The sequence below is a fragment of the Labrus mixtus genome, chromosome 13, assembly GCF_963584025.1.
Source record: "Labrus mixtus chromosome 13, fLabMix1.1, whole genome shotgun sequence".
NCBI lineage: Eukaryota > Metazoa > Chordata > Actinopteri > Labriformes > Labridae > Labrus > Labrus mixtus.
Genome location: NC_083624.1, coordinates 2,911,887 through 2,936,834, shown reverse-complemented (window position 1 = coordinate 2,936,834; position 24,948 = coordinate 2,911,887). Strand labels below are relative to the sequence as shown.

The 24,948-nt window shown below is 38.8% G+C and overlaps 2 protein-coding genes across 7 annotated transcripts in view; one reads left to right on the top strand and one right to left on the bottom strand.

The window, feature by feature from the left end:
- The window catches only part of usp9 (ubiquitin specific peptidase 9), a 37,576-nt gene extending 29,199 nt beyond the window's left edge, over positions 1-8,377 (top strand). For 3 of the 6 annotated variants that reach the window (XM_061053147.1, XM_061053145.1, XM_061053143.1), the window contains 9 exons: positions 43-172; positions 314-499; positions 1,063-1,283; positions 1,375-1,463; positions 1,565-1,721; positions 2,639-2,851; positions 3,420-3,449; positions 5,360-5,458; positions 6,165-8,377. In XM_061053147.1, the coding sequence (XP_060909130.1) occupies positions 43-172; positions 314-499; positions 1,063-1,283; positions 1,375-1,463; positions 1,565-1,721; positions 2,639-2,851; positions 3,420-3,449; positions 5,360-5,458; positions 6,165-6,494 (1,455 nt within the window). In that variant the 3' untranslated portion in view covers positions 6,495-8,377. The remainder of the gene's footprint in view (positions 1-42; positions 173-313; positions 500-1,062; positions 1,284-1,374; positions 1,464-1,564; positions 1,722-2,638; positions 2,852-3,419; positions 3,450-5,359; positions 5,459-6,164) is intronic. The other 3 variants (XM_061053148.1, XM_061053146.1, XM_061053144.1) reach the window with 2 other exon arrangements.
- Positions 8,378-11,677: 3,300 nt separating this feature from the next.
- Positions 11,678-16,326, bottom strand: rpl8 (ribosomal protein L8). The gene is made up of 6 exons (XM_061053142.1): positions 16,191-16,326; positions 15,450-15,593; positions 14,521-14,662; positions 12,630-12,848; positions 12,424-12,539; positions 11,678-11,871 (listed from the first exon to the last, which is right to left on the bottom strand). The coding sequence occupies exons 2-6, from the start codon at positions 15,585-15,587 to the stop codon at positions 11,713-11,715; spliced, it is 774 nt and encodes a 257-aa protein (XP_060909125.1). The 5' UTR covers positions 15,588-15,593; positions 16,191-16,326; the 3' UTR covers positions 11,678-11,712.
- Between the last annotated feature and the right edge of the window lie 8,622 nt (positions 16,327-24,948).

Sequence of the window (24,948 nt, the reverse complement as noted above, 5' to 3'; positions counted from 1 at the left end):
AACCCTGCTTGGTGTGTGTTGTTTTCTGAATTTGTATATCAGGGCTGTGATAACCTCAGTCTAAGCGACCACCTGTTGAGAGCTGTACTCAACCTGCTCAGAAGAGAGGTTTCTGAACACGGCCGTCACCTGCAGCAGTACTTCAACCTCTTTGTTATGTATGCCAACCTGGGTAAGGAGCATACAGCAATCGGACTCATGTCGTGAACATCTGTTTCTCACAGTTTTTTGTTTTTTTTCTAGAGTTAAAAGAATAATGACTAAAATCACTGCTGTCTTTCTCCTTGTACATCTCTCTGGTGCTTACACGCAGGTCTTGCAGAAAAGACTCAGTTGTTGAAGCTGAATGTCCCAGCCACCTTCATGTTGGTTGCTCTGGACGAGGGTCCCGGCCCTCCCATAAAATACCAGTACGCTGAGCTGGGCAAGCTCTACACTGTGGTTTCCCAACTGGTCCGTTGCTGTGACGTCTCATCACGCATGCAGTCCTCCATCAATGGTGAGGTCCTTTTCTAAAGCTGCATACAGTGGGACAAGCTCAGCTGATATTTGTCACTTTAAGACATTGAGCTTGACCTATATTGATACAATATTATATGGGAGAACTCAATTACAGTGTTCGCTAATTACTAATTCACTATCTGTTGTATGAAATTCAAGTCTGAGCAACCTCTGCTGGAATAAATCGTGACATGAACTAAACCACTCACCTAACAAGTTTTGCAACAACAAAAAGTTTCATATCAGGACATGTAGGAGAATATAATTGTTCCAAAACAGGCCTTTCAAAAATATATATGTAACAGAGACTATATTGTCCAGCCAAAATGTCATTCAGGCCTGGGAAGGTTTCAGGTGGGGAGAGTTTTAAGCCCAATGAGGATTTCCATCCTTGCTCAGGATCAAGTGACTGACAAACCAGCCACTCTGAGCATCAGCCTTGTGTAGGCGGAGCTTGGAGCTGAGGGCTTTTAGAGATGATGAAAGAATAAAAAATATCTCCCTCTAATAACTACATGTATTTCAGGTCCAAGTTACCCTTATCCTCTCTACTCTCTCCAGGTAATCCTCCTCTTCCTAACCCGTACGGCGACCCCAACCTGACCGCCCCGGTGATGCCTGTGCAGCAGCTGGTGGCAGAGATCCTTTTTGTGAGGACCAGCTACGTGAAGAAGATCATCGAGGACTGCAGCAACTCTGAGGAGACAGTAAAGCTGCTCCGCTTCAGCTGCTGGGAGAACCCTCAGTTCTCCTCCACTGTGCTCAGTGAGCTGCTCTGGCAGGTAAAAGTCTCATTGTTCAGCAGAAAAAAAAACATGTGCTTGTATTCACTAGAGCCTGTGTTCAAATATCCTATGTGTTGTGTGTCTGCAGGTGGCATACTCCTACACCTATGAGCTGAGGCCTTACCTGGATTTGCTGCTACAGATTCTGCTCATAGAGGACTCCTGGCAGACGCACAGGTCAGACTCTTTGCTCAGTGTGTAAATTATTTGTGCTGCATCAGTTTGTAATGGACGTGATGAGAGTTTATATTTCTGCTTCTTCTGTTTTTTGTGTGTAGAATCCACAATGTGCTGAAGGGCATTCCTGATGACAGAGATGGTCTTTTTGACACCATCCAGCGCTCAAAGAACCACTATCAGAAACGAGCCTACCAGTGCATTAAGTGCATGGTGGCCCTCTTTAGCAACTGCTCTGTGGCTTACCAGATCCTTCAGGTACATTTTTCAGTGACTGATTTATCTTAAAATGTGCCACATGGCGCAACAAAATCTGTTTCTGAGAATTAGAATATGCGATCATTTCTGATGAAAAATGTTGCAACCCTTAAAATGTGGATTAAAGATGTAGTTCACTTGGTGTCAGTTATTTTTATGGTAAACTGCCGTAATCTTCTGTAAAACTCCTTATTTTTTATACTTCATATATCTCTTCAGTTTTTGCATCCATTCTCTCCTAACTAACACTAAAACACACTCAAGTTTTGTTGATATAATGTGAACCAGTGCTCTTTGGGAAACTGAAACTCGGCCCATAGATTTGGGATAGTATTTGTTTCTTCAACAACATGGAAGTTTAAAAACACCCTGTTTCCCTGCTAAAGCCAACAGGATTTGTTTTGCTTGTTTTCTGCAGAATAAACAAGCTCTGTAGCACACAAATGTTTAGACTTTCACGTTTTGTACATTATGACAACTTCTGAAAACAAACACCTATTTTATACAATTCAGAGGCGCAAATGGGATTGCACAACATCAGAGTTTACAGAAGGCTAGAAAAAATAACTTAAGCCAAAGTTGCATGACTTCAAAACCACCCACATTGATCATTTGACTCGTCCACATCTGATGAAGTTTAGTGTTCCAGACAACATGACGTCTTGACAGTCGCCTGTTCACAATCGCCTTTTTAAACCAGTAACAGTTGGATATTAAGTATTTTTTATTAAAGAACCACATTATTAAATTACTCTAGGCTTATATGAAACAGAGCTTCTTTCAGACATCTAACTAGAAACACTGTCAAAAAATAACATTGTCAGCAATAACAGGACCAGAAGTGCAAAATTGTTAACATGCCAACTTTTAGGACTGTAATGTATGCTAATCAGCATGTTCTCTTCTTGCGCTTGCAGAGTAATGGCGACCTGAAACGAAAGTGGACGTGGGCAGTGGAGTGGTTAGGGGACGAGCTGGAGAGGAGGCCATACACAGGGAACCCCCAGTACACCTACAACAACTGGTCCCCTCCCGTTCAGAGCAACGAGACCTCAAACGGCTATTTCCTGGAGCGTTCACACAGTGCACGTATGACACTGGCCAAAGCCTGCGAGCTTTGTCCCGAGGAGGTAATGACGATGACATATTACCTTTCTCACACACACTGACACACATTTGGCTGTTATCACATGAAACGTATTTTCCAGCGTTAGGGATTGTACTCAGTGAGCCAAACTGTATTAGTATCTAAAGCTACAGGACACTGTATAGTCTATATGTTTACAGGTACCATTTTGGCTTTGTTAAATTGTTCTGATTTGGAGCCACTGAACGGCAGAACACTAGCACCTTTTAACTGGGTGACATTTTTGATAACCACTTTAGTCTTTTCTTTTACTTATTAGAAATATGATTCGGTTTTGTAGCTGTATCTTTTTCTAGAGTTTATTTCAAAGTCAAATTTCTTTAAAAAGTCATGAATGAATTGGTTCCCTTAATTTCCATCAGGCCATGAAATGTAGATGTCCTCCTTAAGCTACAGCTGTGACTTGTTTACTTTGCTAAATCTGTTTTTGTATTGATTCATGGCTGCCGTTCACAATGCATACAAATATATCTCATATTTCAGTAACTTGTATTTTTATGTTGAAAAATCCAGTCCAATGACACACTTCTCCTGTAATATTCCATACACAGCTCAAGTGTACTCAGGGAAGCCCAGGGAAGGTCAGTATTCCAGGCACCACAACATAAAGGAAGAAAATGAAACAAAATTTTAATCATCACATCAGCAGGGGGAAACAAAAAGAAGGCCAACGAATGTGCCTCGCAACACAATGAAAACACCTTTCCAAACCTACAACAACTGTTTTAAGTTTCCTGTAGCTTGGATAGTCATCAGTGGCAGAAGCTAGGAACACGTTCAATTCCTCAACTTTTCTTGTTTCATTTCTTTTTTTTTTTTGTTTTGTTTTTTTTGTTTAGCTAATTTTCTGTTTTCTTTGGAAGCCCATTTCTATCCCTAAATAAAATAAAATAAATATAAACAAGGAAACTAAGCCTTAGTAATATATTTTAAAAAACTCCATGGTCATATCATATTTATTCCATGACAAAATGAGGATAGAAGCGTTTAAATTAATAACAAGTCATAGATATGATTCTGAAGCCACATAATTAGATTATTATTATTATTAGTCAAATAATGAGATAGCATTTCAACATTGTAAGAAAAATCTTCATTATTGGATAAAAAGTCTAAATCATGATGATTCGTCAAATAAATTAAGACAAAATAGTGAGAGCTTGTAGTACCCTCAGTGAGATAAAATGTCAAAATTATAAGATCAAAGCCACTATTATAAAATGTTAAAATAGAGAAGTCAAAATGATCATTTGAAATAAAATCACAATTATGAGAGACTTAAAAACTGATTTATGTCATCATTATGATATCCTAAATAAAAATCTTAATTATGAAAAGAATGTTTAAACTATGAAATAATCTTAATTATGAGCTAGAATATCACAATTTAGATAAATCATAGATATGAAATAATAGAGAAGCAGTGTTATAAATGACTTAGTAAAGAAAAAGGAGGAGGTACTTATCATGAGAGGAAAAGATAATAATGTGTTGACAAAAATAAGAGAGTCATAAAAAGTCATTCACATGACATAAGATAGAATGCAACACTATCTCATGATGATGATCTAATATACTTCTTTAATTTGTATTTCTGTCAAACAAAAGTTATTCAGATGTTTGAAACAAGAACTTAAATATTCAGTAAACAGAAATGTTCTATACATGGTAAATAAATCAGCTTATAATGTTTATTATTGTTAGATGTATGTTAACCTGCTGTGTTCAGCTCTATCATAGCTTTAATACGATATATATTTAATGTCTTTATATTGATACTCACCTGTTAACATTATAAGCCTGCAAAACGTCAGCTCCTTAAAAAAAGAGCCTATAACATACATTTATGTTCACATCAATTCAAATTATTGAAAATCTTTAAAGGGAGTCAAATTAAACCCGTTTTTATTTGCAAATCTGTTGAGAAATGATGAGCTTCAGGTTTAGAACAACATGGAGTAAAAATAAAAGGGTGATGTTTATTAGCACAAAACAAACCAGTGTTAATCGGCACCGACAGGTTCATTTGTTTTCCAACATCTGCCTTTACATCATGTTGTTTTTGATGCTCTTTGGCACACACACACAACAGAAATATCGACATGGTCACATGGATAATGTGTAGTGTTTAATGATGAGGCTGGAGTTATTTGATATTTTCCTCACTGTTACCAATGAGAATAAAGAAAAAAAAAAAAAAAACAGCCTTATTCTTTAGGAAATTAACTTTGGAAGGAATCCCTGAGAGGAAGCTCTCATATTTAGAGTCCACCCACTCACTAACTCAAACCAGATTTAAGCCTCATTTACTTGATAACACAGCACAGTTGGACTTTCCCAAAACAACCCACTCATACATTTACACTGAAGTGCAGAACATTTTACACACTGTTATGTTAGAAAGACATTTCTGCTCTAGATATATTAATACATATTTTTCAGCTTTGAAGGTTGAAATTAATCGTCATAACATTTATCTCATGTCTGCTAGGAGCCCGATGAACAGGAAGCACCTGATGATCAAGACTCGTCCCCACCTGAGGACACGTCTCTGTACCCTCACTCTCCTGGAACCACACAGTTTCAGCAGGTAGTGTATCAGGGTGCTGTTCACCTCACATCCTTGGACATGTCAGGACACATCTTATTCTGCTGGGAGTTTGGTTTGGTTACATTTCCGATTTCATTCTGACCTCTAATGATCGCTCGAAGAAGAGAGCATGATGGATGGAGATGAATCTCCTTATCCATGAATAATGCCTACGTTTGTAATGGACATGATGAGAGTTTATATTTCTGCGTCTTCTGTTTTTGTTGCTATGGCAACGATATATTTTTTACCTCGGCATCCTTTGAACAAGATTAATGTCAGTTTGTTCTAATCGAATACTGCCAGCAACTTTTTTCCTATTCTCCTATAAATTTATTTTTAATTTGAATGTTCTGAGGCGGAATTAATGAATATATCCAGTACTGGTAATAAAAAAAAAAAAAAAAAAAAGCTAAATTTTCTTATCTGCGTTTTAGGGTTAGGGTTTAGTGTTATCAAATCACTGAAACAGAAGCCCCTTTAATAAGCTATGGCAACCAACGGTTTTATTAACTTGCTTAGGGTTATAAAACTGTTCTAATAAATGATAGCGTGACAGAGTTTTTTTCTTAACTATGTAACTTTAAAACTTCTACAGTCCTGTGTTGTGATTCATTTAATGAGATCCAGTAAAAGGTTTATCTTCATTTTTAGAGTTAAATTGTTAAAATCTGCTAATTTCTGTCCACTTTCTTCTCCTTTACAGAACAACCACCCCCACGGGCAGCCGTACACCGGGCCTGCTGCTCAGCACATGAACAACCCCCAGCGTCCTGGTCCTGCCTCTGCCCCAACTCCAGGTCCAACACAGACCCCGGCCCCAGCCCCTGGTCCCACTCCTAGCCCAGGCCCGCGAGCACAAGAGAACTGGGAGAGCACCGAGGAGGTTGCCCCTGCCCCTGCACCTGCCCCTGCCCCTGCCCCAGTCACAGCCCCAGCCCCAGCTCTAGCTCCAGCCCCAGCTCCAGCCCCAGCCCCAGCCCCTGCCCCCGCCCCCACAACCTCTACCCCAGCGCCTGCCCCACCCAAGGAGTAACAGTCCCTTCTCCCCTCCTCTGCTGTGCCTCGAGCCTCCATCGTCCCACTCTCCTTCCTCTCATCCTTCGGTCAACAGAGCTCCTCATCGGGCTCCTCTTTCTCTCTTTCTCTGGCCCCAGGGCAGGGCAGAGCCAGGCCTCCACTCTCCTCATCTCCAGGCCCACTTCTCTCCTGCAGCCTGCATGGGGGTTGCTCTTCCCTGGCCTGGGGCTTCCTGACCATTGTGGCAGGGGCCTTCTGGCGGCTGCAGAGGTGAGGGAGTGGACGAGAGTTCTACTAAATAAAAAACGAATTTACCCAGAGCCGACGATGCTGACGCGCTTGTCTACATGACGAAAAGGTGTACATAGTATGTTAATGTTTTTGACTGTTCAGATCCCCCAGTAGCATAACTCTGCGTGGTTTGCTGTTGGGAGATGTTGCAGATATTATGAAAAACAAAAATGGATATTATAAATACGAGAAAAAAAAACCCAACCCAAAAAAACTTTAAGAAGACAACAACTCCTCTTTGTTTTATCACCCATGCTCAGCAGTAAAGTTTGTTCTACCATCGGACGGTTACTGGTCATTCAACTGTAGAAGGACGCATTGTTATTATCATAATTATATTATTATTCTTAAGCTCCTTGGCAACCTTATGACCGATGCCAAATCAACTCACGAGCTGTGGTTGGTTTTAGTGTGAGACGTGGAATGGTTGGGTGGACTTTTACGGTGTTTGGTTGATGTGAAAAAGCAGTGATGCAACATTGTTCTGAAACTCATTGCCTTTCTTTTCTTTTGTTCTTTTTTTTTTTTTTGTTCTGGTTATTAAATTCAATCCTTTTCGAAGCTCTAGTTAATATGCTGTAACATTTAGCATGGCTTCTCACCAGAATAGTGTAGCCCAAGGGAAGACTTGTGATCATAACAACCTAAAAGCTGTTCTTAATCCACATCTCCAGAGGGGTGTTGTTACCCTTAGGTTTTTTTTTTTTTTTTTTTGTTCCTTTTTCTACTCATCTTACCCTGTCTACAATGAGGGCGATCTTTTGAACCAATGTATGAATAAGTGGCTTCTCAATTGCACATTATAATCCTCCAACTTTACATTCGGCAGTCAGTTTTTGGTGGGATAGACGGCTTAGCTTTCATCTGTAGGAAATCTGAAAAATGAAACACACATGCAACAGAATTGCTGCACTGGGCTTTCTGGTGTAAAATAGACTGTGTGGTTTGCTTCTGTCTCTTCAATAGAGCCTAGTTGTAGACAGACTTGTTGCCCAATTGGCTTCCTTTCTGTCACGGAGCTGGCCGGGTTTTGGCGCCTGGCTGCGGTTCGGGATAAAGATCCCGTGCGGCAGCCTCGTGCTCCGTGGAGAACTGGATCCACAGCGGGGTTGTACCGTAAGAATATCGGCTGGTTAGTCACGTTGCAACTTGAGCTAACTTGTAATTCTGTAGGAGTAAAAGGTAAACATCAGTAAATACTGTATTTAATTGGTAACTTGAATGCATGTATTTTTTTGATTTTTTTTTTTTTTTTTTTCTTTTTGTCTAAAACATACCAAATACTCCTGCAAATGAAAATATTCTGCCCATCGTATTATATTTAAATATTTTGCTCTTATTTTATAGAATTTATTTTGTTGTATTTCACTAAAAAATAGAATTTGATTTAAGAGGAACATTTTTGTCCTTGTGTTATTTTTAAAGAAGATATTGACTGTACAGAGTTCTGCGCCCTGTTTTTTGCCGACTTTTGTTTTGGCCATGGTGTGACGTTGAATTCTGGAGCTACAGTCGCGATGTGGACTTTCACTTTGTGAGGTTTTTTGTGCACAGAAATATAACAAAAAAAGCATTGCGCCCTTAGCAAATAAAGAACATGGAATCTTGCCTGTGTCTCATTTTTACTCGTAGACCAAATCAATAAACTTCTGTTGAGACCTTCATCTGTAAAAAGTGGCAAATCAGTTAGCTGAAATGTATCTGTTCTTAAAGGTCACATATTATTCTCCTTTTCAACACGTTAAAATACATCTCAAAGTTCCCTAAAACAAGTCTGGGAGGTTTCTTGTTCTAAATCCACTCTGATCCTGTATTTGATCATGCCTATAAACCCCTCATTTCAGGCCTGTTCAGAACAGGCTGTTTCTGTGTCTGTAGCTTTAAATGCAAATGAGCTGTGTTTGGCCACGCCCCCTCTAAAAGGGTTTGGGTGGCTCAGGCTTTCTCGCACCATGTCCCATTGTTTACGGTAAGAAGGCAGACTTGGGGCAGAACAAACACCTAACTGTGGGAGGGCCATCCACCTGGGGGAGGGGTTACTGCCCTTTGTGATGTCATGAAGGGAAAATCTCCAAACAGCCTGTTTGAGCACACATTTTCTGAACAGTGGAGTCCGCAAAAGATGAAGAGGATGGACTTTTGTCATCATTGTGGGGTTTGTAGACTGATTAGGGACACAAATTCGTGTTAGAAAAACATTGTAAAATGTATTTTGCGTAATATGTGACCTTTAAGAAAAAGATTTGCTGGTTTATGCATCAAATGAGGATTATAAAATGCTGGATTGTTTTTATGCAAGTGCTGATGAGTGTGGTTTGTTGATTCTGCATCAAAGAGGATTGTGAACAAACTCTTTGGGGACATTTTGTCGCTTTAAAGAGGTCACTTATCGTCTTGGAAGGGGCCCTGCTCCCATTTAATGGATTATATTCTGTTCACTGAAGGCCGCGAGGAAACCATACTCATTCTGTGTTATATTTGTGCTCAGAATTTGGTGTTGCATAACGTTATATGCAACAGAAGGAAAGTGGTCGAGGAGGTGAAGGGGTCTGACAATGAAAAAAACGTTAAGGTTCCTTGAAGGCATTGGGGACTTTTTCCACCACAGACTTTGCACATGAGTGAACTGATATTAAAAAGAGTGGCTGTATGTACACATCACTTTGATGCACGATTGCACAACTAGATTGATGTTGAAATGAAATGCACCAGGTACTTAAGAAATCAAAAAATGTTACATACCTGCCCATAACCGCTTTAATCCCAAACTGTCAGTCGATCATCGTTAGGAGGGCCTAATAAACTGGCAACTTGCTGTGTGATTTTTTTTTTCTTCTGCTGCTGCAGAGGTGTCCCTTTAAAGTCTCAGAACGGGGGACTCATATATTGTCATTTCTTTAGATGTGCCTCTGAAAGACACTGCTAACTTTGAACTGCTCCACAAAAGATAAAAGTACTTGAGATGTTACTGAGTCGAATCTCGGGAAGTTAAGGACACTTACTGTAACTTCTGCTGGTTCACCTCTTATCTTTTGTTTTATTTTTACATTTATCCTATGCCTTTATTTGATAACACAGTGGTTGGAGTAGGAGACCAGAGACAGAGAGTGAGAGAGAGAGAGAGAGAGGGGAATGGCATGCGGGAAAGGAGCCACAGGCCAGACCTGAACGTGGGCCCTCCACTAAGAGGACCACAGCCTCCTAAATGGGGCGCAACTAAACCACTAAGCTGTCTGCGCCCCTTGTTTCATGGTTTCTAAACTGGAGAAAAGGTTTAGTTTAAAACACACAAACTCAGGTTCACACACACAAGGTGATTATTTTTTAGTTTTTGTGGGGGGAAAACAGAAAATTCTCACCTGAGTTTCTAAAACGCACTTTTTGCATCTCTTTAAATGAAAACATTTTTTTCTCATCAAACATCACAACCGTCCAACAAAGGGTCAGCGCCTTTGATATGTTATAATAAATGGATATATGCGGTGTCTCAAGCTCAATAAACTTTAAAAAATATACACCTTACAGACTGTTATAAAGATCATATTGCGCTGTTATATTGATTGATTATGAGAATTACAACCAGCAAACCTTTACTTCCTGACTGTCCTGACACACCAGCTCCCTCTAGTGTACAGAAAGTCGATTACCAGCAGCAAGGTAAGAAACACCATGATGAGGTTTATTGTTTTGGACTCAACTCTGTGGCACATTGTGAGATTCTAGTTTGTTTTATTTAGTTGTCAAGATGATAAAAACTTGAGGTTTTGTCTTAGAATAAAACAACTCACAATAACTGTTCAATCTGTTTTTCCATAAATGGGCAGAACGGATTATTTTGTACATGTAAATGTCAGTAAGTCAGGAAAGAGTTTTAAGTTTTATCTTCTACATTTTGATTTCTTAATGAACTGATAATTTGTCAACATCACTTGTTTTAAGCCGATGACAGCTTGATTAAATCTTTTTCTTGAAGGTCCTTTAAAACTGAGAAACTCCAAACAGCAAAGTTTTCTCTTTGAACTGGTGTTTCTAAACTCATCACAGCAGAAGCAGCTACATTAAATCTCTACAATGCCAATTATTCAACATCCCTAATACCCACAACACAGGGTTCTCTTACCTATTCTACAACTTTCCACCATTATTACTGAAAATGTAAAGTATTAGACACAGGACATAGCTGCCTTACCGGATTCTTTCAAATCGAGTCATTCTGATAGGTCCAGCCATGGAGTGTCACTCCAAACAGCAAGTTGGTCTTAGCTCTGATGGTATCCAATGTTTTTTATAAAGCCTGGTGTATTCACATTTTCTGATTTCGGTTCGTCATTGTGACTGTATGTCAATTTCTTATCAGTTTATAATTTCTGTTTTTGTTTATATTTTTGAAATAATTTAGGTGGAGGCTTCAATTAAGCTCAGAATTTCCTACCTCTTCCTGCACTGTCATACTGTCTTTGCATTTACTATTTCATTGTGAAAATAAATTTAACTCCAACTGAACTATAACTGTTGATAAGATTTGACGGGTGAGCCGTGCTGCATGTCCTGAGAAAACATTTATGATGAGATTCCTTCGGGATCAATCGCGAGATCGCTGACATAAAAGAACAAAATGAGCCAGCTGTATGAAAGTATGTAAACATGACCTTTGAATACTAACGTCATTAATGGGTTAAAAATAATCCTTTTCTGAATAAAAACTAAAATCAGTATTTGGTGCATGTAAGGGTAGTCAGTCAGCTATTACTGAACCAGGTGGATTCATTCAGCAATCATCAATGTAATGCTAACACCTGTGCTTTTGTTAGAGCAACATGTTCCAAATGTCTTCTTGAAATCTTAACGTCTCACTTTGTGTGTGTGTGTGAGAGAAAACGTAAAAACAAAAAAGGCAAGAGAAAAGGATTCTTTCGGAACATGTTTTATTAACAAAGTCAGGTTTAGTTCTCCTTCTCCTGTACGGTCTTTGTTCCGCGCAGTCTGCCTGTACGACGGGCAGCGATGAGACCGACCTTGCGACCAGCGGGTGCGTCCCTCCTGATTGTTGAGGGTTTGCCAATATGCTGATGGTTACCACCACCGAAGGGATGCTCAACGGGCTGAGGAGAGAAGGGAAAAAGAAATATATGTTAAACTCAGTCCGAGTCCTTCACACACACACAACATAGAAGACCTCAGCCTCCACTTTCCTCCTCACTCACCCCCCCCATGCTGCTTCACCGTCACTTTCATTATTTCTAAAAGTTCTCACTTTTATTTCAAAATCAATCGAGTTGTGCATCAAAGCGATGTGTAAATACAGCCATTTTTCTAATATGCAAGTTTACTTATTTACAAAGTCTATGGAGGGAAAAAAAAAAGTCCTCAAGGAACCTTAAAGAGTTTTTTTAGGTAAGAGGATCCTTGGACTACATATTCTGGAAACTGTTTCACAGATTGAGTCATGAGTAAGGCTTTTCATAGGACCAACACATCACCAGAACTGGAACCCAAAAGATATTAAGTTTCTGACACACAGCCCGGCTCAGTAGCATCAACAAGTGCACACCTTGCATTCAATTTTCTATCTCGAACTGGAGGTTCTAATCTGCGGGTAATGATCCTTTGTCAGCATCAGATATCACGGCTGCAGTACATTCTTGATCACTTACGTTCATAGCCACACCACGGACACGTGGCCAGCAGTTTCTCTTGGCCTTGTATTTGTGGTAGGCACGACCTGCCTTCAGGATGGGCTTGTCAATACGACCGCCGCCGGCAACAACACCTGAAACACAGACAGGGCAGAGCAGGTCAGACGGAGAGCACTCGCACGGTCATACAGGAAGTGAGGAAACAGCTCTGTAAGAGTCCTCACCAACGACAGCTCTGTTGGCTGAGGCGATGACCTTCTTGGAGCCGGAGGGCAGCTTGACTCTGGATTTCTTGGTCTCAGGGTTGTGGGAGATGACTGTGGCGTAGTTTCCTGAAGCGCGGGCCAGCTTGCCCCTGTCACCGGGCTTCTCTTCCACACAGCAGATGATGGTTCCCTCGGGCATGGTGCCGACGGGCAGGACGTTGCCGATGTTCAGCTGAGCTGTAAGATTAAAAAACACGGTGAGGGGCGGCTTCACACATTCACCAAACCATGTGGCCCAAAACAATCAAACACTGGATTATACAGAACAACCTGCTGTTAACATGCTGATGTTTCCAGTCTACAAACCAAATGTTGGGGCAAAGTGGATGCATAACAAAATGAAAGATTCTATAAAATAAGATCAAGATGCATCCAAGAAGATAGAAAGGTATTAACAAAAACTCTGATTTAAAGACTATTAAAAACAAACTTGATACACAATATACACTATTCAAAAGTACACTCAGTTTACTGCACAAGTTTACTTTTTCTTTAAATTTTATTTTGCACAAATTAGAATTTATTACTGTAAATATTATTTCTCTCATTTTATTTTACCTTATTTTGGTTGTATTGCACCGTGGGACGGAGACAAACGCAGTTTCAATTCCACTGTATGTCCGGCATATTTTAAAATTGACAATAAAGTTGACTTTGAATAGAAGAATAAAAACTCCCCCTTCTCCATAAACCAATGACACCTCGTTCATGTCATCACCTGTTCTTCTACAACAGTCTGAACAGGTGTTTGCTTCGTCTCATTCGATTGCTTAAAGCGATCCCAACATAACAGCGTCACGCAGCAGATTTGAAAATAGTCTCGATTTGACTCGTCTGTCCATAAACAACTCTTTAAAAAGCTTGACTAAAGAACGAGGACACGTCCAACGTTTCTGGTTAAATCTCAACGCATCAGGATATCTCAGCCCTGTTGGACATTTATAAAACCCTGTCACATAAGCATCAGAATTAATTATACAAACTGGTGAGATAACACTGTGGCACAAATGTATTTGCTGGTTGCAAATTAGCATCTTGGCATTTACGTTGATAGAATCATTTATAAAAATCAACAACATTTTGTTTTGAAAACCAGAAGGCCAGTTGTTGAAATGTCATGAATGAGTTGATTACAGTATTCTGCAAATTATGTTTAAAGCTAATCAGAAAACATTGCCAAAAAAACATCAAAAACAGATGAAAAAAGGGAAAGCCGTTATAATTTAAAAGGAACAGAGATCTTTAATAAAACGAGATTCAGAACCAAATCGAGGGAAAGTTGTTTTACTGTGAAAGGAAATCGGTTTATGGAAAAATCTCAACAGAGAAACTAAAGAATCAAAATCAAACATGATATTTAAAAGAAAAATTAAAGCCAGTTTGTTGAATAAATGTGTCAGTGAGATGTATTGTTTTGTTTCGTGATGCTGTAACAAAAAATGATTGTGATATGCTTTGCAGCTGTGTTCGCCTGCCTTTAATTGTTTTTGAATTAAATGTTTTGTTTTAATTAATGTTTTGCGAAAGAGGGGCAGATATTATAAAATTAGTCTTCTTTCTGCTCCTTTTCATTCAAAATTTGAGATTTCATGTTTGTTTTTCTTAACTTTATTGTTTGTTTGAAATAAAATAAAATGTACAAATAAAAAAAATAAATGTTGGATATTAAGCACTTCCAACATCCCACTACCACATGTAAACCAAGAAGCATTCTGAGTCCGTAATCCATGATTCAAACGCAGCAAGTTGAGGTACAGATTCAGGATTTTAACCCAGTCTTATGCTGATCAGGAGACATCTTACTGTAGAGACAGAACATTTGGAGAAACTTGACTTTTTGTCCTCTTACCCTTCTTGCCGCAGTAGATGAACTGTCCGGTGTGGATGCCCTCAGCTGCGATGAAGAGCTCTGTCCTCTTCTTGAAGCGGTAAGGGTCACGGAAGGCCACTTTAGCCAGGGGGGCACCACGGCCGGGGTCGTGGATAATATCCTGAGAGGAAGAAGAAGAAAAGTCAAAACCGGGACACGCGCAACTTTACAAGTAAGCATGGCTCCCAACCTGCCACCAAGAAAGACAATTAAAAAAAAACTGTATTTGTCCCCGGGGGGCAATTCAAAGGCACACAGAGCAGTAAATTAACAACAGTGCAAGTAGACGAAACATTTTAACCTAAATATAAAGAGTCACTTTAAATACAACTTAAAGCTTAAAGTTAAAAATACAAAATATAAAAGAGTAGATATAAGTGGACAGTGATCAGACTAACAGATGTAATCAGAACTATGTGTAGTAGTGACCAGATGTAAACAGAACTATGTGTAGTAAAGGAGAAATAAATATATACACTTTCATTATTTACAGAAGTTTTCACTTATATTTCAAAATCAATCGAGTCAAAGAGATGTGTAAATACAGCCATTTTTCTAACATGCAAGTTTACTTATTTACAAAGTCTATGGAGGGAAAAAGTCCTCAAGAGTTTTTTTTAATGTAAGAGGATCCTTGGACTACATATTCTGGAAACTGTTTCACAGATTGAGTCATGAGTAAGGCTTTTCCATAGGACCAACATACACAGAGCCATGTCCAAGTAGGCTAAATACTAAATGACAACTTGAATAATGGAACAACAGAACTAATATAAACAATGTAACTGTAAAAGGTAAATAAAGTGATGTAGTGCAAAGATGGATAAGAAACAACAGGAGTAAAGTAACCAGATCTGCATGAACACTGATGATAGAATAAAGTGATGTAGTGACAGCTGAGGTCTCACCTTCACGATCCCCTTGATGTAACCATGACGTTCAGCGAAGTCAATGTGACGGAGTTTAGCAGCACCTTTTCTGTGCTTCACGTGGGCTTTGAACACGGAGCCCGCACCTTTTCTCTGTCCCCTGATCACACGTCCCATCGTGTCCTGAGACAGGGACGAGACAAGTCGGTGTTATTTACAAAACCTGACGTGTGAACGACAAGTTTGAGACCTTAGATTAACACTCAGTCGCCAAAGTATTTCTTAAAACATCATTTTAACACACAGCTTCTTAGATTATGACTTTAAAAAACGCAAAGAAAAGCGACTCTCTGTTATTTCTGATGCTTCATTACATGCCTCCCATTAGCTTAGCACACTAGCTACTGAAACTAATATGTGTATGTAAGTGTAACTGTATGCAGTAGACAGTAAGAAGTAATTCTGAAGTATTAACTATTAGGTTTTAGTCACATGCAAACAAATTAATCTCTACTTTTCTCTCGGAGCTCGACACAAACACGTATCCGCTCTGCGAGTAGCGGCTGCCGGCCTTTTAGCCATCGCAGCGCCGTGTCACCAAAGAGCTCCACAAAACTACTAAAAACACAACAAACAACAAGTCTGCAGCTGAAATAGTCGATCGGTCTTAATCTTTAAGATTTAGCACACGCTCAGAAATGTTTGTTTAACGTGGATGACTGTTTAAAGTCATGATTTAGATTAGATTTAAGCAAGGGAATAAAATAGTCGCTGTCGTACCTAAACTCCGCTGACGGAAAGAGGAAGCGTAAGGGCAAAACGGAGGTTTTCTTCCGGTGAAATCACCGAAGGGCATGATGGGAAATGGAGGCAGACGAACATGACTGTGTTCAACGTTCAAGACGTGTGCTGTTTCTTGTACAATATTCGCAATCACTAATTTCTGGAGTTAGTTTAGCACATTTTTTTGTGTTAATGCATTGTGTCATCAGTTTAGATGATTCTTCAAAGTGGTGAGTTCTTGTTTGCACTGAAGATTACATTTAGTTAAAAAGAGGGAAATGAATCAGAGGAGCTACAAACATCTCTATGCTGCTTCCAAAACAGCAGATCAAGTGATTGGTGGATAAATAAGGAAAATTATAGGGGTAGTCTATATAAGAAAAAGGGAAATCATTCATTAAATGGAAAAAAAGTAAAAGTAAGTACTGCTGCTAACTGTTCAATATTACTTGTGCAATAACTTTGTAATTCACTGCTTTATAATTGTCTATTTATTTACTCAGTCACTGCACTTTAACTTTAACTGTCTATTTATTTATTCACTCATCCAGTCACTGCACAATAATAACTGTATATACTCTTTCACTGCACTATAACTTCACTTAGAATAGAATTACTTTATTGATCCCAAACTGGGAAATTATTTGCACTATATCTCTATATTTATATTTGTTTAATTAATCAGTCACTGTAAAATAATAACTGTATATATTTTTTCAGTCACCACAACTGTCTATTTATTTATTATTATTATCATTCATTCACTGAACAGCAATTGTTCTGGCCACTTTTTGCATATTTCTCTTTCATATCACCACAAATATATTTTTGTTGTTGTTGTTTTTGTAAATGCTGCTGTTTAGGATTGCTGCTAACGAAGTTTCGTTGTGTCCTTGTATACAATGATAATAAAGATTCTATCTATCTATCTATCTATCTATCTATCTATCTAAAAGAGCTGTTTCAGCTCGAAGAGGGAATTTGTAGGCCTATAGACTATCCTTTCCTACACTAGACCAAATGAGAGACAAGTTTCAATACAAGTCTTAAAAGCTTCTTGAGTACAAAGATTTTTCTTCTTTTCTTTAAAGGTTTCTTTTTGGACTTTATAGGCCTCAAATTAGAGCTAGGACAGTGAGTGGATAGAGTCAGAAACCGGGGCGAGAAAGAGACTGCGGAATAACAAGGTTCGGATTCAAACCCGGACCGGCCGCCTGAGGACTAACCACTAGGCTACCGGCACGTCCCTCCTACAAAGATTAAGATTAAGATTTACTTTATTGATCCCGCAAGGGGATCAATAAAGTAAGTCATGCAACACACACGTAGGCTGAAATATACACACACATGCACAAACAGGATCCAATGGACATGCTCTAATGGAGAGATGTCAGGGTTGATGGTGGGGAGGGGGGTGCCTTGCTCAGGGGCACCTCAGCAGTGCTCAGGAGGTGATCTGGCACCTCTCCAGCTACCAGACCAACTTCCATATTTGGTCTGCACCGGGACTTGAACCGGCGACCCTCTGGTTCCTAACCCAAGTCCCTACAGACTGAGCTACTGCCGCCCAAAGAGTTGATCCTAGTGACAAAATCCTAATAAAACGAATATTCATGACATTTTCTAAGAATTTCCCATTCAAGTTAGATAAAGATAGAAGTTGATCACAAAGCATCTTTCCGTCCGAGAGCTCCTGATGTGACCGTTAGATTAGTAAGTAGTGAGGAGGATTTTAAAGAGGCTGGAGAATTTCTCAAGCTGAGGAGAGAAATAGAAAAATGTTCTCCAAACACTAAATGAAGAATATTATTATTATTATTAGATTATGGTCTGGCTTAACAGACAAAAAATATTTAGACATTTCAATCTTGGTCTTTTTTTTCAGTGCAAAGTGAGACATGCAAGGTGAGTCCCTCTGGATGTCGTTTACTCCACAGGTGCGTCTAATCACAGATTAAAGACACGATGTGTGTTCAAACATTTTGTATATGCTTTTAAAGTACGTCTTACAATAGCTCACCAGAGATTTTAATTTCCTAGGGTTCAGAATTACACAATGTCTGACTAGATCTATGATTGGGCCTAATCCATTTCACTGTCCTATATGCCCATCATCACTAAGAGAGCACGTTTTTCTAACATTTATGGGATCGACCAATCACAGCTGAAAAACATGTCATACCTATAAAACACATTATTAAATATGAACGCAGGGGAGGAGTTTATGGAATACAATCTGACAAAGGACATGCTGTGTGTCAATAAACCCCAGAAGATGGCAGCAGTGCAACACTATAAGGATTCCAGCTGCAGAAAGTGGAATACTTGCTTTTAACGATTTTTCCCTCTGGGTCCGGCCCTGCAGTGTTTAAGGCTCATTGTTCATCACGTTGTTGTTCAAAGGAAAGATGATTCATAAACGGCAGGGGCCATACTCACAAACCAATCACAGCTCCTGACAAAATGTGTCATAGCAACGGGGTCAACCACGCCTCCTCACTAAGGTTAAAGTTTCTGTCTCTTCCTTGCTCTAGGATATTTGAAGCTCAGTCAGGAGCTCTGAGAGGATTCTCAGGATGTTTGTGAATACTCAGATGAAAGACTAGAAAAACAGCAACTACGGAAACATAAGGGCCCTAACCACACAATTATGATGTAGACATACAAGTAAGAGATCAGAATATTACCATCAGTTTACTATGTACAGGGAAAACATACAATTTAGCATTTAAAGGACATGTAATATGTGTGATTTTAATAGAGAAAGATCACCATTGGGCAGAATATGACCGGAAAGAGGCAAATTAATATTTTTTATTTACTACCACTAGAGGGAGACATCCTGCCATAAAAAGGGAAGAGGGAAGGAAATTATTATTATTTTTTTTTTTATGTCGCATATCTCCACCAATCATGAGCCAAGAGTGTGATTAATGTATACGTTGAACAATGATTCACATTTCAGTTTTCTTCTCTAAATCACCATCCCCAGTTAAAAAGTGACAATGCTTTATATATCAGCGGTGACCTGGAATAACAACTTCTCTCCCATGTCAACAAACCACAGAAAAAGAAAAGGTGTTGGGCAACAGATGGTTCCCCTCCTCAGATCAGGTAGTCCCGCTGGAGGAACAACACCATGATTAATGAGAGCACACACACACACACACACACACACACACACACACACACACACACACACACACAGAGGAAGATGGCTGACACTGCAGGTGATAAATATGTGGTTCACCTATTATGATGCTGCATTGTTTTATACAGTCCCACAGGTATAACATGCATATATACACACATACAAACACACCTACCTGCTCTTTATTCTTTTTAAAAACACCTCTGCAGTTACTCCAATTGATCAAAATCAGCCATTATTGTTTAAAAGACTCAGTATAAATACTTACAGCCTTAATAGTCCACCTTCTGTTATTCTTCTGCTAATAAAGCAAAACACTTATTTAACAGACAAATGTTAAAAATGTTGAATTTGCAATGTATGCAGCACATTTTTCTTTTAAATAAACACATAAAAAGTGCTGATGAAACATTTAGGTCACTCACAAACACCCAAAGGAGATACAGCTGTGAGGAAAAGTCAAACTCAGTATCAGATGTTGAACATGTTTTAAATGTAGTTTTTTTTCCTCCTTTGTGTGAAGAGACATTAGCAGCAGGTGGCAGAGAGAGAGATCTAATTTCTAGTCAAAAAAAGTTCTCATTACAATCCACTTGACAAGTCATGAAATCATATTTTTTTCAAGATATAACAAGGGGAGCGTAAGGCCTGGATTGCTTTATGAGTGGAAAAAATAAAAAAATCTGCCAATGGGGCAAATATCAGAATGAGATGTGATGTCTTATTTCAAGACACTCTGTAAGAAATATTTGCTCCATTGGCAGATTTGTTTTCAAACATACAGTATGTATCTCATATGTACAGTATATGATTAAACTTAAATAGTATTTGAGAATTTTTATTTTGTTGTTGTGTGCCTTCACTGTAGAGACAGGACAGTGGGCGGAGTCAGTTATCAGGGAGAGAGAGGCGCAGGACAGAAACCACAGGGTGGACCCGGACCATGAATATTCATCACATGTCTTTCTGACAGGTTGTAGGAATATAAATCTGCGACTTCGGAAAATATTAGACTTCTACAGAAGTATGGTTTAGCAAAAAGGATTTGCTGTATCGTTCCTGACTTCAGGTGTTTAGTGAAAAATCTATAAAAACCAAGTGAATACCTGCTCACCATGAAGCTAGAAATAGCGGTTATCTGGCGAACATTGTGGAGCCCTTAGCAGCTAAACAGTCATAAATCTATTTTGTATGCAGATGAAAGTCAAAGCTAAAAGGAGATTAAATATTGTCGTTACATTCAGTCCAGTTGGATGATTCTGTTACTTAGCGTCTGGAAGGCATATTACATTTTTATGCATTTATAATCCCTGTGTTGATAGTATGCTTCCATATCCGCAGTTTTTATGATCACAAAACATCAAAAGAACGAGTTGACAAATGACGGAAAGAGATCCTGAGGAGAGTCGGTCTGTTTTAGGATTTAACTGGAAAACTTCCAACAGGTCTGCTGCTCCCCATGAGTGTGTGTTGGTCCTAACTGGGTCCGTCACGGTTAAGCATCGCACTGTATCCTACTCTGTGTGTAATACATCATCTGGTGCGTCTTCTATGTAGTGTCTGTTCCTCCCTGAGATGAAGAAAAAAAAAAAAAGTTCTTTGTTCCCTCACAAAGAGTAATGTAAACTGCAGTCACACCCAGACTCGAGTTGAAGCTTTAAAAGAAGAAGGGTCGAGGAGGAGAGGCGACCTTTGACATCTAACCTCCCACTGGTGGAATAACCTTTGATATGAGTGAGGAGGAAAAATGCAGAGAGCTGCAGATGTGCCAACAGAGCTCCATTCTGCTGTCCAACATCTAAACACTGCAGCCTGTGTGTGTGTGTGTGTGAGTGTGTTAGCCTCCTCTTCATTAATACAGTTAGTTTTGTCAGATCTGGGACAAAACAGAACAATAGAGCTGAACACCAACAACACACACAAAGACGATCGTGTGTATTATATTGTGTCTGCTTCTGTTTCCCTCATGCTGTATTTAATGAGAAAATGTCCGGAGGTAATGCTACTCCTCTCCTTCTGCTCTAATAATGAATCGGTAATGGATTTAAAAAAGTGGAGGAACACAAATTTATAGTTCTTAATTTATATATTTTCTTTCTTTTTTTTAAAGTGTAGATGCATGAATGACTCTTTACATCTTTGAATAATAGATTTACAGGAAAGAGAACCAAAGGGCCTTTGATGACACTGATGTCATGTCCCCTGGGATTTTTGTGGGGAATTCATGGTTTTATTGGAACTTCCCTTTCACAATAAAAGCATGATATAAACTAAATCACAATATGCTTCAAACTGCATTAGAATGAATGAATGATTTATTTCTATTTTTATGTCAGGTCACTAACACGACCCATCCCACACTGAATTATTCTGACACATTAGCTGAGAGCCAATCAAATGTTCCAGCATGTCATTTGGCCGACATCACAGCAGCACCATTGACATGAACCATCCCCCAAATAATAACACTCCAAGAGGTAAGACGTACAACCAACACCAACACAGCCCCCATAACACAAGGCACATTACACCCATACAAACAAAACATGTTAGAGTGGAAGTCACTTAGATAGATAGAGATATTCCATTAAAGGACTCTATATGTAACAGTGATTGGAAATTAAATACAGAGAAAATGTTTGTGTTGTGTTTCTTCTGATAGATTTTATATAATATTTAAGACATTAATATCTGAATTGTGTTTTTCTTATAGATATAATTTGAAGTTAAACTTGCATTCTGTTTCTGTGCTTATAAGACGGACAGCATTGATCTTACAGACAGTTCCATGAAAAATAATACATTCTAGTTGAAGAGCAATTTTCTAAATCATAAATCACAAATTGCTTCAGCGATGCAGCTAAATAAACAGACTAGTCATAAAAACATGAGGATTCAAATAAAGGCGATATCAATACAGTCCTGACAAAACACTGGGAAAGGAAAAAATACGAGATAAAAAAAAATACAGTGAAAAGAAGATTTGTAATTAAAGAGATCAGAGGTGAAACAGGAAGAAAGGCCATGCAGAGCTAAAAAATGAATCAGTAAAATCTGATTCAAGAAACATAACGGAGCCAGTGTAAAGAAGCTGAGTGATGTCATCATCTTACTGCTGAGTGTGCGAAATGAAACAGATTATATAAATATAGAACACCAAGACGGACCCTATGATCCTGTAGAGTTTGTATCTTTGTGTGTGTGTGTTTCTGTGTTGTGTGTGTGTGTGTGTGTGTGTGTGTGTGTGTGTTTCTGTGTTGTGTATGTGTGTGTTTTCTCCCACGGTCACCATGGGAACTATGGACAGGAAGGACAAGTTTAAACTTCAATTAGCAATGGTATTTATATGCACACACACACACACACACTGTACATCCTGATTCATATTTCACGTTTGAACTCGGTGTTTGTGTATCCGAGTTTTTTTTAAAACTCTTGTGACGTCATCAGTCAGCTGATTTAGTGGAACTACTTTTTCCAGCTGTGCGTATGAATACGTTCCCAGGAGGGAATATTAGAGAACTATTTAAATGTTGACTACCAGTAAACAAAAGAAATGTCTGTAATGGTGACTTTCTGCTCAAATGTTTTTTATTCATAATATTTATTTATTTAATTTCTTCAATTATTTCTACAGTTGTTTTCCTTAATCACAGATTATTTGTTATATACATGTTCAATTGATGCCTTTTAAAAATATCTTTAAAACACTTTGTCGTCTTTAAGTGTCATACTTTTTTTTTTTTTTTTTTAAAGTTTTAGTGTTTGTAAAGTTCTGTTAGTTAAACCATTCTCTATAGTTTTATATCAAAGTAAAGTCATTGGATCCTAAACAGCTGGTCACACCTGTTCAATTCTGATTCGCTCGTTTGAAAATCAGTGGTCCAATCACAGGCCACCGCACTTAATATAAGAACAGGTGAGCTTCAGACAGAGCTCCTCTGTGAGCGTGTGATTCTCTGTTATCTCAGAGCTTCAGTACATGTCTGAACTCACAGTTTCTCCTCTAGGTCAGGTGTGTTTCCACCTGGTGTAACCCCACACTCATTTTGAAATCACATTAACCCATTAACACTAAAATAATCTACATTTTTGTAGCTGGGACAATCTCTCTCCTGCTTCCATCACAACCCGATCACTATTCATTTTTAGTTACTGGCTTATTTGTTGACCAGCGATTGGAGCATGGACTAATACTAAAACTGATTGTTCAGTGTTCTTGCCTTCACTGTTTTAGCTCCCACTCTTTGGAATCAACTCCCACAAACCTTCAGATCAACAGAATCTTTGGACAGTTTCAAGAAGCAACTAAAGACAAGCCTTCATGTAACCCCAAAAAACCCTTTCTTGTGCCTACTCTTTTGTGTGTGTGTGTGTGTGTTTGTGCAGATGTTTTCCTGTTCTTAACCTTACCTTGTTCGACGTTGTGATTCATTTATGTGCCTTTTCCTTCGCTGTATGAACCGCTTGATTGCTTTTTATCTGTGAAGCACTTTGTTACCAAGTGTTTTAAAAAGTTCTATATAAATAAAGTCTTACTTCCTCAAGCTTTGAAAACTGGATGTTTGCCAACCCCTCACTCCCCTCAAGCAACCTTTTCCCTCCAAACATGGTCACTTCTGGCCACAGAAAGCAGACACGGGGGTAGCCGCTTGCTGAACTAGAGGATTCATAAATGTTTGAAAAACCAGTGGGTGACAGCATGGCGGCTCTGTCCATTATTTATACTGTCTTTGGTCTTCAGAGCACTTTTCATTTAAAGCCAATTTCACAGGGCTTCTGTTCGATGCTGAGCGTGTAGCCTACACTGAGTCAATAAAAGCTATTTTTGCTTCATGCTGTAAGTTTGCGGGATTGTAGGTGAGAAAACCAAACTGCAGTTATCAGTTCCTTTTTTTTTTTTTTTTGATTAACTGAAAAGACGTTTTAAAGTCACAAGACTTCGGTTCCAACTCTCAACAGGGTCATTAAAAAGTGTGACTTGTATGTAGTTATTTGATTGTTTAAGCATATTGATTACAGTCGCTGTAATAAGTTTGTGCTTCATAAAAAAAAACGACTTAAATGATCTCACACTCTTCTAGTTTTAGAAAGTGTCACAGAGTCAGAGAGCTGAAAGGTTTATAAATGAAACATACAGTCGATACTCTTGTAATATCTGTTAATACTGCGCTTTTGTACATCGCTAATTTCCTCAATAATCAGCGCTTTAGTTAATTCTTCATTAACAGGCGCTTGGTACAAAGCTGTATTTCTTTAACACTCTTTCTTGTACTTATTGCTTTATCGCTCTTCACAATTATATGTATAATAATAGATTTCTACTGCTACACCGTGTGAGCAGCTTTAAAGACTGTATTTTCCCCCTGGGGATTAATAAAGTATTTCTGAGTCTCAATACTGAAACTTGTAAACATGTGTGTTGTGTACAGCTGTGTGTAGCCGGTCACTAGGAAACTCATTTTGCCTAAATTTCAACCATCAGCTAACTATAAGAGCGTTTCTGTCTGTCTAGTTCTCTCTATTTTTTTTTTTCTAGGTCTCTCTCGCCCCTGGACAGGCAGCTGTTTTGCTCCAGAGGCATTGTGGGTCAGCGTTGCTGTG